Raw genomic sequence first — 16754 nt, 5'->3', positions numbered from 1 at the left:
TGTAGTTAAATTTCTATTATCATTAGAAACAACTTCATTGTTTATCATCCTAAAGGAATTCAACATAGTCGATATTAAAATATTTAGTGTACAACAAGCCAGATATTCAAACAACAATATGCAAGAATGTATTTGACAACATTACTTAATATTCTCATATTCAATCAGACAACTTCATTTTTGACAAAGGAATGCTATCCCAGGGGAATTTAGGAACAATCACAGAAATCTTTTGCATCTATCTGATTAGATGCAACTCAGCAAACAAAACTGTGCAAAATGTTCCAAAAGAGCGGAGTATAACCTGTCTTCTCACTTTGCTCTCTTGAACATGTTGGGATACATTACTACTGACATATTGACCAGCAACAGCATATTCTGGTGTATGATCTACAGGGTAAAGAGTCATATGCATTTGTGTGTGCATGTGTGTCTAACATGCCAACAATTAGCCTAGTAATATCAGCAAAAGTACTCATTGGGTTGCCCCTCTGTCTTTGGTATTGCTTCTGAGTCCACGCTAGATCGTGCAGACAGCAGTCTGTTAGACTCATCTGGGGTGTGTCTAGTCAAGTATTCTCCTTCCACTCCTTTAGTTTTGGCCCCTGGTGACAGACTTTCAAATGTGACATAGGACTCCTGAACTTCCTTGGGTTTCCGCACTAAGCATTTTTTGCAGCGCCTTTTCAATGCCCCACAGCAGACCACTAGGGTCAGAGGCACAGCAATGACACAGGCCACACTGATCACCACCACATTAATGAGTTTTTGGGTTCCACCGGCACTGGCAACTTCATCTGTGGAAAATATGATGCATTGCTCCTTCCTGGGGATCAGCCCTTTCACACAGACACACACTATGTATTTGGTCTTTGGCATCAGCCCGTCAATGGTGATCTTAGTCTTACCTGGCTCCACACTGATTCTGCGCATTTCCCTTTCTCCAAAAATGGCATAAAGGACACTGAATATGGTTGTGTTCTTTGCCTGGGGAGCTTTCCAGGCCAATGAGACACTTTGATCCGTGTCTCCTATCACTCTGACAGACCTCACTATACGTTCTGGCTCCTGTTGACCAGGGGGTAGACTTGATAGAAGATTTCTTGGATTGTTATTCTGCTCCTTAACCATATTCTGTGCCTCATTCTGGAACCCTAGATTCTCTTCTGTGTTAACACGGACTGGTCTGGCACCTAATGTAGGTGAAGTTGAGGTTGTGATAACGTACCTAGCCACCAGCTTATCATTGTAAGCAGCTGCTTCCATCCCGCTCACCTTCCCATTCCATATGCCTTTAGAGTTAGCATTAGGGTCATCAGTGCCTTCAGAATCAGTGATGATGAGGGATATGAAAGCCTCTGTAGCCCCTAGGAAGTTCTTTGCTTTACAAATGTACTCTCCAGAATCCAGATAGGAGACTACAGGCAAGCCTAGAATAGACCAGCTCATTCCATCACTAGAAATTTCCTGGTGCACTGAAAAAAAAAACCCAAACAAACATGGATATTATGTAAAATATTAAGAAGATGGATTCAGCAAAATTACTATTATACATAGCAGAATGATCATTTTGTTAACCAAAATAAACCTAATGAAAGGATATTGGCTGTTAGATTACTGTCAAGATCACTTTAGTTGATCTAGTTCATCCATACACCCTCTTCCAAAAAATATGATGAAATTTTTTCAGGGCAAAGCCAGAATTGGAAAACAAGCTAGGAAAGATTTCCCCATCCTTAAAAAAATTGTGTATATAAAACACTGCAAGCATGTGCATGAATGAGAGTGAAGAAAGTTGTGTTTGGAAGAGTTGATATACTTTTTTACTTATGATTCACATGAAAGAAAATCACTGCTCAAGAGGAGACTGTCTTTCAAGATGCACATATGGTAGCTCCTAGAATGAATAAACAAGAGACAAATGGCTGGGAAATAATATGCTGTTTGCTGTAGAATTAAAGTGAATATTTATACCATGTTACATACTGAGCACCTTACAAAAATCCAATCATGTTAAGATCCAGCCTTTTGGAGAAGGAATCTTGCTAATGAAAATTGAATCAAACCAACCAAACAAAAAATCAAAGGCTTTTGCACCTTATGGGTTAAGTATTCATTGAGGGGGGAGGTTCAGCAAAAAACAATTTCCAATCTTCCTGTGACCATTCTAAAATACTCTTACAGCTAGAATGAGAGCAGTTTTTCCTTTCATTCTTTCAGAAAAGTTAATATTTCAAGCTGTCATATTACAGTGTTCATGAGGAAACTCCATCACTGAGAGGTACTGTATTTTTTCAGACAACTCTTCACTGAAAGGTGGTAACGCCATGTTTAATGTGGCACAAAATATATCAATCATGACTGTAGCTAGCGTAAACTTAATATACGCTTTCTAGAATGCATTCTTTATTTTGCAGGGAGGGACTTTTTGTTTGTTTGTTTTTAATGTAGGAGGCATGTTTTCAGCATGATATGTAGGCATTATCATTGGTAGCAGCTGCATCACGTCATGCACAACAGAGTAATGGCTTGTGAAGATCACAAAAAAAGGACTTCTATTACAAGTCATTCTATAGCTGTGAAAAAAAATGATATCCGCTCCCTGTCTCTGTGGCACTGAAGAATCTCATAACACTTTAAGGACACATAACACAAATCTATTCATTTTGTTTAGATCTTATAAGGAAATTATTTAATAGGCTGGTCCAATAAGCGAATACCATTCAGGGGATCACAGTTAACTTTCTGAACTTGCACCCTTAGGGAGAAATCCTGGTCCCAGTGACATGAATAACAAAACCCCCTATGCCTTGAATGGGTCTAGAAATTCACCCTTCATTTCCAGATTCTGGAAGACCTGTGCCCACCCACATGCCAAGGGAATATCTCTTGTTGTTCTCTTTAACTCTGCCTTCAGACGGTATCAGATCCAGCCTTTCTTGTGAAAGGAAAGATCACCATGATAGGGGGCATTTAAAGGGAACAATGACTATCCTGAAGAATCCCCACTTTAAGGGGGGAAAGCATTCAAAGTAGAGCTGGTCTGAATTTTTCCATTGGAAAATGCCAATTCATCAAAAGTGAAATGTTTGCAGAAATAATGTTGATTTCAATGCAACTGTATTTTTAAAAAATGGGCAGGGGGAAGAGAAGCATTTTGACCTTTTTGAAATCGAAAAATCAATTTTCCATTTTGAAAGGACTTTTTTTCAATTGTTTTTTTGAATATATTTTTTTTAATAAAAGTCAAAATCAGAATGAAACATCTCAACCAACTCAAAAAAAATTTTGGGGAGAGGGGTTGTTTTGCAGGAAATATTGAAATGTGATAATTTCTGTCCATTTTGAAATGGAAAAAAGTCAAAATTGAAGATTTCTCTGAGAAATGAAAAATTTTGTTCCCACCCAACTCCAATTGAAAGTCATTTTAATTTTGAGGGTCAGACTTAATGAGACACTGTATTACATGCTTTACAATCTTGCTTATTGCGTATGCTTTCAATAACCTTTAGGAGTTTAGTGACTTTTTTCCTCTCAATATTTGTTCCATTATCTTACTAGGGATTTTATTATTCCTCCAGTCTTCCTGTCACCTGCAAATTTGATCCTGGTTGATTGACATCAAAGAAACATCTGACAGAGCTTTATTAATTGTTTTGATAGCAGTTCAACATTGCAGACATACAAAAGCACACAATGGAGCCCGGGCAAGCCCACAACTAGTTTTTTAGGAAGACTGTTTAATACGTAATTAAAACTAATTTTAAACTGCCTCTTATTTTAGCTTCACCCTTGTGATGCAAATAGGTGTGCAAACCACCTAAAAGTACTTTGCAGAGAACAGCTTGAGATCCACTACTGCAGTACATTTGTTGTGGAACAAAGAAAACATAACATGCTTGATGTGATAGTTTATTATATAAACATTAATATATTCACACTGAAGTGTAGGTTAGTTGTATGAGCTTCAGAAAAAAACCATAAATACTGTAGAGAGTTACAATGTTAACATTCTCCTCTTGCTAGCCTCCTATTTTCTTATTCAGCATGAGACATATACAGTACAGGCGAGTCTCATCTTACGCGGGGGTTCTGTTCTGCGGTTAGCGCGTAAAGCGAAAACCGCGTATAGTCAAAATTACATTGAGTTGAATGGCGGGCGGAATCGCCCGCACTACAGGAACAGTATTAAAATGGTGATTTTTCTCTTTTTTTTTGTTTTTGCCAACCATGTAAAGCTGAAATCGCGCATGTTAAATGCGCGTAAGATGCGACAGACCTGTAGTTCTATTTATTTGGAAGAGCTGAAGCTGATATTTGCTCCAGGGTGTGCAGAAAACACAAGCCTACTTTCCAATCACACAGTGTGAAATAAAGAGCCAGAACCCACCTGTGCCATTGAGTTGATTACCATCAGCCCGTCTCCAGCTGAGTTCAGGAATAGGTACCCCAGTAGTACCACACCGCAGTAACACAGTGCTACCCAGTATGGTCTTCACTTTGGCTACAGAAGTATGTACAACAGGGCTTTGACATTTTCTTAGTTCGACTTGACTGAAGAAGACTCCAGCAAGACTCCGTGGGGTAAAGCATTTCAGTCTTGGTTCTATAAATGCTATGTTAGGAGACTGGAAGTTTAGGAAATGGACCATTTCATACAGACTGCAGTCACACACCCAAGGATTGTCCTGCAAACCTGTCAAGAGAAATCATGATAGTCAACATTTCCATTGCTGCTTTTCACTTTATATTCGTTAACGGACAAGTGGTGACTGGCTTATAATCTGCTTCCAACTAGGGGCGTTTGTGGCCCTGCATATGGAATATAGCCTTGGAGTCCAGAAACCTGGGTCTTAAGTCTCACCATATGGCTTGGACCACTCCGAGCCTTACTTACCCCATCGGTAACATGGCACTAACAGAGCTTTATAAACTGTTTTGGCATTTGTGGATGAAAAAGTACTATGGCCGTGCAAAGTATGATTATCCATACAATCAAAACAGATTGTTAGGAGAAGAAAACAGCCTTTCCTTAATTAACATTGCAGTCAGTGTCTATATCTTTGGCTTGAAAAAAAGAATTGTCCTGCTGTTTTTGAGTTGCTCTGTTTTGAAATTTTGACTTTTGTCTAAAATTTCTTTGTCTCCCTCTAGCTCAAAACTGGCTATTTGGGTACTACACCTTCAAATTTTCCACATAGTTATATTTCTTTGGAAACTTGTATGCCAGCTATATTTGAAGAAAACAGGTGACAAGAAATCAAGCAGTTATTAGAGGTTTTGTTTTAAATAGTTTGGGAGGGAGGCCTTCCTCATTAATTTCAAATGATGTGAATAAGAAATTTTTGCCATCACTTCAGAGGGAGCAGGAGCAAGTACTAAGTAAATGTGTGAGCACTTTCCCATCCACTGGTTGGTTGTAGTGTACAAAGAACATATGGCTCCTTTTAAAATTCAGAGAACCTTTCCTTTAGATCAATTAGTAGAGACCTCTGTTTTTAGAGCTGTAGGACAAAGGTTCTAGTGCAGGTGTTTGTGGTTTGCTATAGAAAGGTAACAACCATTCAATATTGAATGCAACCAGAATCCCATTGTATGATTGATTATAACCCCTTTTATATCTCAAAAAGAAAGAAAGATCTTCATGCTTTCACATTTTTCACATTATCAATCTCACAGGCAAATCACACATTTCCTGAAAATTTTGATTCAGTTAAGTAAGATTAAATAACTTTAATTTTACTCCTTTTCTAGTTTCGCAAGATGTCTGATTTTGATTCATTTCCCTCTGTCTGCCCAAAGAAATCACATTATAACAAAAACTGTGAAACATGGGTGCATTTTAACAATATCTCTTAGAAAAAAAATTAAATATCAAAATCATAATAAAAATAATGCATATCCATGAATCAGAGTTAAAGTTGTTGTATTGTGATAAATTATTTATTTCTTTACCCTTGAAAAGAGTGATTTGTTTGTTTAAGATGTAAGTAATATAAGGGCTCATGTCCTTAACTGTTCATTTCTTTGCTTTAAACACTTGGGCTCGGCAAAAGAAGTGATAGATGTATACATTCCTGTCACTTAATTACCTTAACTGGTTTTAAAATAAAGTTATTGGGTTTTGTTTGCTTTGGAATTAAACATACTTTATTACTCGAAAAATGATAATGTTAGAAAAATAATGACAGATGTTTAAGGGTTCAATTCAAGAATGCACATACTTAACTTTAAAGTTGATGGGACTTAAACACATGTCTAAAGATAAGGACATGCTGAAGTGCTATCTTGAATTAGAATCGACTTAAGCAGGAGTTTAAATACTTTTGTGAATCAGAGACTAAAGTTGATTACCTAAAGTAAAGGCCTACATGATGGGGTGCAGTGCAGGTGTTACACTGGATTCTGACATAGCTGACCATGGGAGGATCACCGCAGATTAGGCATACCCTCAGGAAACCTCCTCTCTTCTGCCGGCAATTCAACAAGCTATCATGGAAGGATGGACATAACGTTCTACTAACACACCTTTTGTGTGCAGATGATCCTATACCTGCAATGGTGCTATGGCCTTGCCTACAGTGTCATATTTCATGATATTTCCAAGCATTGCACTGGTGGAAACAGTTTAGGCAGGGCACAAGTGTTTTTACCCCGATCTGATCTAACACTACTCAGAGCAGGTCTATATGACACAATAATAAACATAGTTTTACCCTGTTTACACTAACACTTCCAGCATTTATACCACTTAAGCAATGGCACTGCTGGTAGCACATCACTGAGATTCTAATTTAGACACAACATTGCAGAAATACCAAGACTTCCAGTGAATAAAAGATCTGTGAATGCTACAGTTAGTATAAATGCAGTCACGAGCAACTGACATCTCACAGAAATATTAAAAACATTCTGCTGAAGAAGAAATGATGCCTGTCTCATTCCATGCTATCAGTGTTGGGAAGGTGTTTTAAAAGGGGTATGCCTTAGTGGTGGGACATTTTTTACAAATTTTAAACTAAATACATTAAAACTCAGGGAACGGATGCTGGATAGGAGTAGAGCTGGGAAAATATATAAAAAAAGAGTCCATAAACATTGTCACATTTCTAAACAGATTTATACTGTCTGCACCCATACCCCTTGTGTGTTTGCTGTCTGCAAATGTTCTAGCAAGTTAATTTACTGTCAAGAATGCTTAGAAACTTAGCAAAAGTAAGACAATATTACAGAAGTTAACTGGAATATTCACAGAAGTTAACTTAGTTTTCTGATTCTCAGTCCCTTCCTGAAATCAAACTCTTGATGTATGATCATTCTATTTGTCCTCAATGGACACCTTCACTTTTCTCTTCTGCTTAACGTATCTATATCTGAGAGATATACAAATGTCCTATCTATACTATGTGAATCCAGTTTAGGGTGACCAGATGTCCCGATTTTATAGGGACAGTACTGATTTTTGGGTCTTTTTCTTGTATAGGCTCCTATTACCCCCCACCCCCGTCCCGATTTTTCACACTTGCTGTCTGGTCACCCTAATCCAGTTGTTAGATCAGCTCTGCTATTGTTTTTCTGACCAACGTGCACACAGATATTTTTCTGTGAGTTGTGCTAACCAAACCATACTGTATAGACCCCATGGGCAGGCTGCGGTATGGTTTTAAATATGGTCATAGCTTGGTTCTTTAAAAGGCTTTTCTCACGTTCTTGCAGCTCAGCCCTTGGCTATGGACCACAGATGCCTCCTATGTCTGCATGTACTCCTTGGTTCCTATAACATACCAGGAGACTATCTATTTATCTACTCAGTAAAAAGGACTAATGAAAAAAATGATCTAAAACCCATGTTCAGTGTGCACTAAAGGTCAAAAAAAGCAAGCAAAATGCCAGAATGCAAAAAGAATGGGATGAAGATACTATAATGCTACTGAGAAAATAAATGGTAGGCCATCACCCAGAATACTATGTTCAATTTGGCCAGGCCTGTCTGGAAAAAATATATAGTAGAAATGTAGGGAGTAACAATATAGGCAACAAAATAATTAGACAAGAAAAAACATCCATATGAAGAGACTAGAGATTGAAAAGATTGGGACCTTTGACAGATGTATATAAAATAATGATGGTACAGAGCAGTGGTTTTCAACCATTTTGGTCCACAACCCAAACGATGGCAAAAGCACAACCCAAACAATGGCATAAGAATTGCCCCACAATCTACCATGCCCCACAATCCTGTGGAATTTAGACCCAGGGTTGATTTTGTGGCCATTTTGTGGATTACAGATCATGTGAGAGAGGGGGCAGCTGTTGCTGCTAAAATGAGGGAAGACTGACTGGGAGGGAGGATTGCTGCTAGAGAGGTTTGGTGGTTGGTGGATGAGTAGGCTTGGTGCAGTTGGAGTGGGAATGAGGGACTTTTTCATCCTCTCTCTTTCCCCATATGCACAGCACTCATCTCTGAGTGTTGGGAAGCACTACTCCAAGGGGCTGTGAAACTGGCTACACAGCCTACAGAGAGACAGTTTCTCCAGCCACAGTGCCAGGCCCTGTGTATGCTGAAAGGCAAAAGGGGCCTGAGCAGCTGCTCTGGGATTAGGTCTTTCCTTGAAGTCAATGGGAGTAAAGATAGTGTTGGAATTAACACCCAGAATGGACCATGATGGTTCAGAGATGGCTAGATGAGCATTCTTATAAGACTATTGCTCCACCCTTCCCATCTCCTTAGTATTGCAATACCTGCAGTACACCAGCTATGACCAGGAACACCTCATTTGCTCATGGGCCTTCCTAGTTCTTGCCTTTTTTTACAACCCAGAAGGAATAACTTCCACTGACAATCTTTCTCTGGGAGTGAAAATAAGACATGACCATAAAATACACACTGTTTTCTCTTCTAAACTCACAGTTCAGCCATTTGTTTGATCTCATGGCAATACTTTCCCTTTTCACTTCAGGACTCAAAGCTCATGTGAGTTTAGTTCAGTAGATACTATGAAAATGTTTTTGCAGTAAAAGTACAAACAAATTAACAGTGGGAAACACTAATTTAATCTCAAATAACCAATTCTACTGTATTTCTATTTTCCAACAAAGACAGTTGGGCTTTGGCATAGTTGTCCAGACCTCATCTCTCTCTCTCTCTCTCTCTCACACACACACACACACACACACACACACTCTCCCCTTTTAAGCTCCACACTACTAATGCCTTCACTATTGCTCATCTCCTAGCCCTTCCTGTCTTCCCTGCAGCTTTTTTCTGGAAGATGATCCAGATTCTTAGCTTCACATTTACTGAACCTATGTATTTGTGTGACACATGAGCCAATGCAGCAATTGATGATCAACCACACTATCACAAACTACTCCTCAAGCCCCTACTCAATTGTTGATGCCTCATCCAAGCACTTATATAAAAGAACATCACAACGCTGACAATGAAAGACATGAATATCCAGAAAGCACTAAGCTGTTTCTAAAAATATTTTTATTATAACATCCTAAAACCAAAGGCTTTGAAGAGAATTCAGAATGATGTGCTTTACGGAACTAAAGGGAATGACTGAATCCTTGCTATTCATAGATTTTTTTGCTTTCAGTGAGAAAGCCATGGCCAGGAAGGAAACTTAGGATGCAGCTGTGCATCTCAATCCCTGGACTAAAATCAATGGACTTCACACACTATAATCACCTGTGTATGTGCACAGAGAGGAAATCTGGAGTGGGATTTAAGGATCAGTGGGTTGGTCTATAAATTATAGTATGACTCTAACCCATTATCTCCATTTCTTAAGGATTTAAGAAATCCAAGGATTTCTTAAGATCCTGGCACAAGCAAACTATACAGATGATTGTGCAAATTTCCACAAAAAGAGATCTATGCAATATATTGTTATAGCCAACATTCCATAACATAAAAGGGACCATGCAATAGAAAACATGTCTTTTGTTTTGTTAAGAATTTATTTAGCACTTTGCAAAATGCACCAAGAAGACACCATTTATTTTTACTAGCAAAAGATACTAAAACTTGGCCAGCCCACAACTTGATTCTTTCTTTTAAAAATGTGTGGGTTTCTTTTAAGTGTGACCTTAGTGTTAGAAAAACAAGCTCCACATTTATCCACAGAAGAAGATTAGCAGCATTGTAAGCTTCTTCACACTTTGGGGACCACCGCTGGGAATAAGAGTAATTCATGTCCTCTCCAATGAGGTTGTCAGCAAGAGTGTGAATTGATGCCAAATATTGTGGTTATGTATGCAATATGGACATAAAGGGTCACGTCCTCAGGTGTAAACTGAAGTCAGTGTCACTCCATCAGTTTATACTAATTGAGGATATGGTCCATAACCACTTGGAACTGCCTAGAGACCACCAATTTAGTTCATGTAACCTATCAAACAACCAGCAGATGGCAACAACCTTGAGTCACCCAGAGATGGATTTGAATAAATGATCTAGAGATAAAACACTCATAGACAAGCCCCTGAACTTCTCAGTATGCTTGTTGCAGAATTTCATTCTGGGCTACTGCAACGGAGGTGGCTCACAAGACAATCATCTGTAACTTGATTTTCTGTTGCAAAGCCACCCATCAAAAAATATCATTCTAGAATTCATGGCTGTTCAGATAGTGTATGAACTGTAGCTGTCCTTACTTTCAACAGGGAATCTATTAGCCTGCAGGGGGACTATAGGAACAACAATATATTTCCATTAAAAACACACTTTCTTCCTAGAGTGAATGAGCAATATTAAGGTACTGCTTTTGTATGTTGCATGCTTGATATTCCTCTCAAGTGCATTGTAATTTGCCCTATTTTTTTTAACTCTCTTACCTAAGATGATCTTGGAATTGTCATTGGGAAAGTAAGGAACTGCCTGGAGGTTAGCCCAGGTTGAAATAAGCTCTTGAGGAAGAGTCATCAGTTTATTGCTAGACAGATCCAAATAGGTGATGTTCTTGATGTAACGAGCAGCTTCTGCTGGTATTGAGGTGAGTTCATTATTGTGTAAATCCAGCAGCCGTAGCTGGGGCATGTCTGCAAGAACTTCCCATGGAAATAAGATTAAGTCATTCCCGTCCAGTCTCAATTCCTGTAACCGGCGGAGACCCCTAAAGGTAATCACACTGACACTAGCCAAAGAATTGTAGGGCATCCAGAGGTATTCCAGGTTACGGAGAGAATGGAAAGCTTCTCCTGGTACTCTCCTGATGGCCGTCTTTTCTATTCGAAGTTTAGATGTATCTCCTGGGATGTTCACAGGGGTGAGTGTCATCTCTGGGTCATTGCACAGCACAGTTCTGATTGGAAAAAACGAATATTAAATTACATTTCTATAGTTTGAATTTTTTTTATTTTATTCTAATCTATGATTTATACATGCTTTTCTCTTTTTCAGTCTCTTTGTTTTCTTACCAACCATTCTATACATATATGACTCAGCTATGTAAAAAAATCAAAGCAATTTAGGTACATAGGATCAAATTCAATCTTTTTGTAAATGAATTCAGTGAATTGCAACTATTTATGTTAGGTATGAATCTGGCTCATGAAGTCTTTCTTCTTTTTATTTTTAATTGACTTTCTGAAAATTTTCACCATAACATTCCTGCACTAGAGAGTATGTCAGTACATGTTAAAACACAGTTTATCAGTTGAGCCATGAGAGATTTGGCTAAAGAGCCAAATATTAAACAAGCCTCTCTCAGGTAGGGGTCAGAGGTGTTGTGATAATTGATCCTACAAATTTACCCTAATTGTGAGCTCAACCATGAAAAGTGAGTGAAAGTTCATAAAGTGTCACAATTACCTATGACAACCAACGTTGATGGGAAAAGGTGCAAAAAAGAAGCAAAAAGACTGAATTAGTCCAAATAAGAAGGCCTATTGATATAATTCAAGGACTGTGTTAAGATCATACTTGGTAAACAAGAAAAGTATAGAACTGGAAATCAATTAACCGAAATTGGTGTGTTGGAAATTAGGCCTAATTGGTTGACAAAATAAAGAGCATGGATTATTCCTTTTTTGGGCCCTTCTAAAAGAGACTTTGAGGCAGAAAGGGGGAAACTTTTTACCACCACCATGGCTGCAGCGGACGGATTGTTATCATGACACCAAATCTTGATAGTCCAGTGGGGACACTCAGGCATCATTGCTGCACCAGCAAGGACCCCAATCTTATACATGTGAGATTTTGCTCTGTTTCCCCCACCCTCATGTGCTCCTTTTTGTCCCTCACACATCTTCCTCCTGTCCCCTCTCTCTCTCTCTCAGCTTTTCACCTGACTCTGAAACCAACTGTACTGGACAGGACCAGTCCAGCAAGATGAGATGGCCTATCCAGCTCTGCTCAGCCTGAGAAGGACCAGTGAAAGAGGAGGACCTGACCAGCCCTACCAGATGATGTTCCTGACAGAAGAAGTGAGCTGGGATCCAGAGCAATAGCTGTCATGGCTAATCTGTCCGACCAAAGCATCCGTCTGTGACTGACCATCTGACCTGTATCCTGAGAATATCAACAAAAGTCGTATTTCCCTCATCTTTACTATCCTATCTCTACTCTCCCTTCTGTGTCTGTCTGTTTTTATGAAGTAGGGAAGTGACTATCATTCCCAACTCAGGACTGAACAACAGAAGTATCCCTTTCTTCCCCACCGAGAAGTACTGTTTAACTGAATACGAGATTTTAACTAATATTCACTGTCTCCAAAAAGGGACTTTGTTACATTTCGATTAAGCTTGTTTTACATAATCAACTTCCGTTTCAATGTTCTTTACCTCATTTTGAGTCTTGTCCTTTTGTATGTTTCAAATCAATAAATTTGTAACCTTTGGTATGAATTTTATAGTGTGTTCTCCAAAGTCCTAAGCAGACTGAGGTCTCTGTTTACCAAACCCCAAAACCTGTTTAAAACCGTTCAGTGTTAGATAGTTTCAGAGTCATGGCAACAGCTTTGACTCTTTGGGCCCTTTATTCCATCCAACTGAATATAACAGGGGAACACACATTAAACACTGTATGGAATCTCCTGTTCATAAAATGAAGTCAATTAAACCAACAAAACCCTACTTTGAAATCTGAACTACAGTGAAATCTGTTGGACTGTGTAATAGTGGTAAAAGCCACGTCACTTTAAGCATTTGAAAGTAGATGAGTCAAAGCACTGGAAATTATTCTGTTGGTGAAAATCCTGCACTGGCTGTAGTGAACTAGATGACCTAATTGCTCTTTCCCATCTTTAATTTCTAACGGCCATATCCTACTCCTTACTCTTTATTTACTTGGGCCTTATACAAGCAAAATTTGACTTTGGCTTTGTAAATGCATGAAATTGTAGATAGCAGTGAGGAAGGGAGAGAGACAGATATCTTAGAAAATACAATACAAAATGCACATCAGTTTGCCTAACAACAAGGGGAAGGGGGGAAAGGCAAATTCTTAGCATGAAATAAAGCTTAATTTATAAAAAGTAGCAGAATCAAATAAGCATGTTCCACTTCACATGCTAGAAGAGGTACTACGAGGGAAACGTAATATGATAATCTAAGGACCATCTCCTAATGACTGTGGCTGGTTAATAAATGGAATATTATAAAACCAGATCACTTTTAGCTGAAAGTGATTACTCCTCTACTATAGGTGCAAATAAATAACATAGCTAAACTGCTCTTGCTAAATGAGGCTTCCTAGAGATAAATGTTTTCAAGCTTCTAGATAAAATTATTCATTCATGGTAGGTATACAATATAGTTACTTTTATTTAGTACTTCTACAATGGCATTAAATCTGTGATGGAAGATGCAAACACAACCCCGGGAGGTTGAGGAAAGAAATGCTTCACCTGACTCTCAAGCAACAGGGTGCAGTCAAGACTCAGACCAAAACTGATAGACTCTGGAAGAAGGCTCATCCCACCCTCCTTAACTGAGGGCTGGGGGTTTGGGGAAAAACTAAGAACAAAAAGAAGAAAATAAGGAGACAGAAAATTCTTCTCAGTAATGCATTTCTTTTCTGTGAATGGCACAGAAATTTCAATAATATGAGAAGCTATTACAGTGTAGCAATGTGCACTTATGCTACAGATGATACTATTGAGCACTAAACTGTTATTCTATGGGATAAACCCCTGCTACTACTGGGAAATTTGCTGTTTTTTCACTGAATCATAATATAGAAAAATTACAACAATTATCACCTTAGGGAATGGTAGACACAACACTTTCTAACATTGCTACCACAAAGTACTATCATATTTCCCAGTCACTGGAAGGTAATTCCACTATGGCCTCTTTGGGATAGCGCTGATTATTTTTGTTGCATTCCCCGTCAATAACTACAGGCAATTTGTGCTACCACTGTACTTCTCACATAGAAAGCTACTGGTGCTACTTCTATCACACCTGAACAGTCTTGAGGAAAATTTTACTGACATTCAAAATCTAGGTGACAGTTTTTAGTTTCTCTTTGTTGAATTCCTTCATTAGAACCCTGTCTAGAAGAAATATGTATTCCAAAGAAAAAGGGATTGCTTTCTCTCCCTCTCTCTCTTTTTGTATTGTGAATATATTGTATAAAAGCTTGTCCTGTTTCCCATTAAGTCAAATAATTGCTTAATTACTACATTTTAAAAAGAAAGCATCCTCTACTAATATCTTAATTGTATTTCATTCCAAAAATAAAGAACTGGTCTTTGTTAAGATTTTGTGGAACTGAAATAAACCGTTCTCAGATTTTACATTTAATGTATGGAATCTGCCTTTGAGTTTTCTTCTGGTTTGGGGATTGTTTCCTTCTAAAAAAAAAATCCTCTGATTAAAGGATTCTTAAGTAAATGGAATAGAGGGCAGTACTCCGTGCATTTTTGAAAGCACTGTACTAAGCAAGCCTGGTTAACTCTTTGAAAGGAGAACAAGGTGAGCTAGAACTTAAAGACATCTTCTGCACATACAAAGTCCAGTATTTTCCATTTTATTCATCTTTCACCATTATACTGATGTTAATTATATTGCTTCTACCCTAGTAGAGAAGATCACCAAATGCTTTCTCTGAAATCAGATTATAGTGTGCTCAGAAGCTAATCCTTCTGCTCATAAAGCTGTCGTACAAAGTGATTGGGGAAAATAACACACAAACAAACAGCCATGACACAAGCCATGTTTTTCCCCCCATACATCCTTACAAAGGTGAACACAAAATCTTCCAAATGAAAAACAAAGAGAACAAACATACCTTGCTTTTGTTCCTTCATTGATACTATAGAAGGCGCAGCTACATTGGGAAGGGCAAGTGCAGTGAGCCGAAGGCAGTCCTCCAAAAACTAAGCAGCAGACCAAGCCCACAGTGATCCACATTGTTACCTGCACATGAGGACGACTTCCAGATACTAGACAAAGTGAAGATTTTTCTCTATTGTTTTGTCCAGGGACTGGTCACATCTTGTTAACTCTCTTTCCATTTCATTCGCACGGTGATCTTCCAGCCCTCACTGAATCCATCAGATAAAAAAGGATAGGCAGGGGATTAAGGATGGGGACTTGAGTTATTTTCATGTAGGTGCTTATTGCTTCCGGGAATCACACAGACAAAGCATTTCTTCCCTCAGCGAGCAGCATGAATCCTGGATTCCAATAGAAAACCAATGATTGTTGCATGGAACAACATAGTCTTTTTGTGATTCTAACAATGACAACATAAATATTACTTTAATAGATGTTGCCAGTAACTCACTTTCCTGTAGTGATTTCTTGAGTATTCAAAAAGGGTTCATAGTACTGCAGGAATCTGAGCCACTGAGAACATACAAAAATATGGAAAACTGTTTTATTGATTTGTCTTTTCTTAAAAAAAAAAAAAAAAAAAAAAAAAAAAAAAAAGACCAACAGTTTAATGGTTGATTAATTTTGCCAGTATGACCAATGTTATAAAACTAAGAATGATACAGTAGCTAGAACTTTAATAAAATATTAAATACATACATTTTCCAGGTGTTTCTCCCAGTGCTAACACATTCCTGAAAGACTAACCATCCCAAGACTGCTTACTGTGCTTAAGAGCCTTTGATGAGGGACCTTGCCAAATGTTTTCTGAAAGTCAAAGTATACGTTATCAGCAGGATCACCCTTTCCCACATGTTTGTTGACACTCTCAAAGAATTCTAATACATCGGTGAGGCATGATTTTTCCTTTACAAAAGCCATGTTGACTCTTCCCCAACATATCATGTTCATTGATGTGCCTGATAACTCTGTTCTTTACTATAGTTTCAACCAATTTGCCTGGTACTGAAGTTAGGCTTACCTGACAAAAGTCAGATGAAAGTCTTCGCATCCTGCAATATAAATGTAATAGGGCTGATTCTGAGCTGAATTACACTGGTGTAAATCAGGAATAATTCCAGTAAAATCTTGGCCCCCATGAAGCTAATGGGAGCTTTGCATTGACTTCAGTGGAGCCAGGCTTTCACGCAATGGTGTTACTGTTGTGAAAACTGGTGTAGATGAGATTAGGATTCTTTATTTTGTGGCACACTGCTCAGTGTTTCTGGATTCAGCAAAAAGGCTTCTACCGCTCCTGCAGGACCATTTCTTTTCTTTTTACCACTAGTCTATTTCCTGTCACTTTCCATCCTCTCTACTGAGGGCTAAGATCAGAAAACGAAAAAAAACCCTCAGGAATGAGATTTCCTTTGGTCTTGTTCACTGGCCCTTAGATCCTTTCAGTGCTTTCTTAGTGAGGAGTA

General features: G+C 38.4%; 1 protein-coding gene across 1 annotated transcript; it reads right to left on the bottom strand.

Annotated features, from left to right (window-relative positions):
* Window positions 1-462: 462 nt before the first annotated feature.
* On the bottom strand, window positions 463-15366 carry LRIT1 (leucine rich repeat, Ig-like and transmembrane domains 1). The gene is made up of 4 exons (XM_065408741.1): window positions 15245-15366; window positions 10846-11312; window positions 4391-4696; window positions 463-1475 (listed from the first exon to the last, which is right to left on the bottom strand). Exons 1-4 carry the CDS (start codon window positions 15364-15366, stop codon window positions 463-465), a joined length of 1908 nt encoding a protein of 635 aa, XP_065264813.1.
* Between the last annotated feature and the right edge of the window lie 1388 nt (window positions 15367-16754).

This window comes from Emys orbicularis, chromosome 7 (assembly GCF_028017835.1).
Source record: "Emys orbicularis isolate rEmyOrb1 chromosome 7, rEmyOrb1.hap1, whole genome shotgun sequence".
In the NCBI taxonomy this organism is placed as follows: domain Eukaryota; kingdom Metazoa; phylum Chordata; order Testudines; family Emydidae; genus Emys; species Emys orbicularis.
The sequence above is the reverse complement of the archived record's forward strand: the minus strand, read 5'-3'. Positions and strand labels throughout refer to the sequence as shown.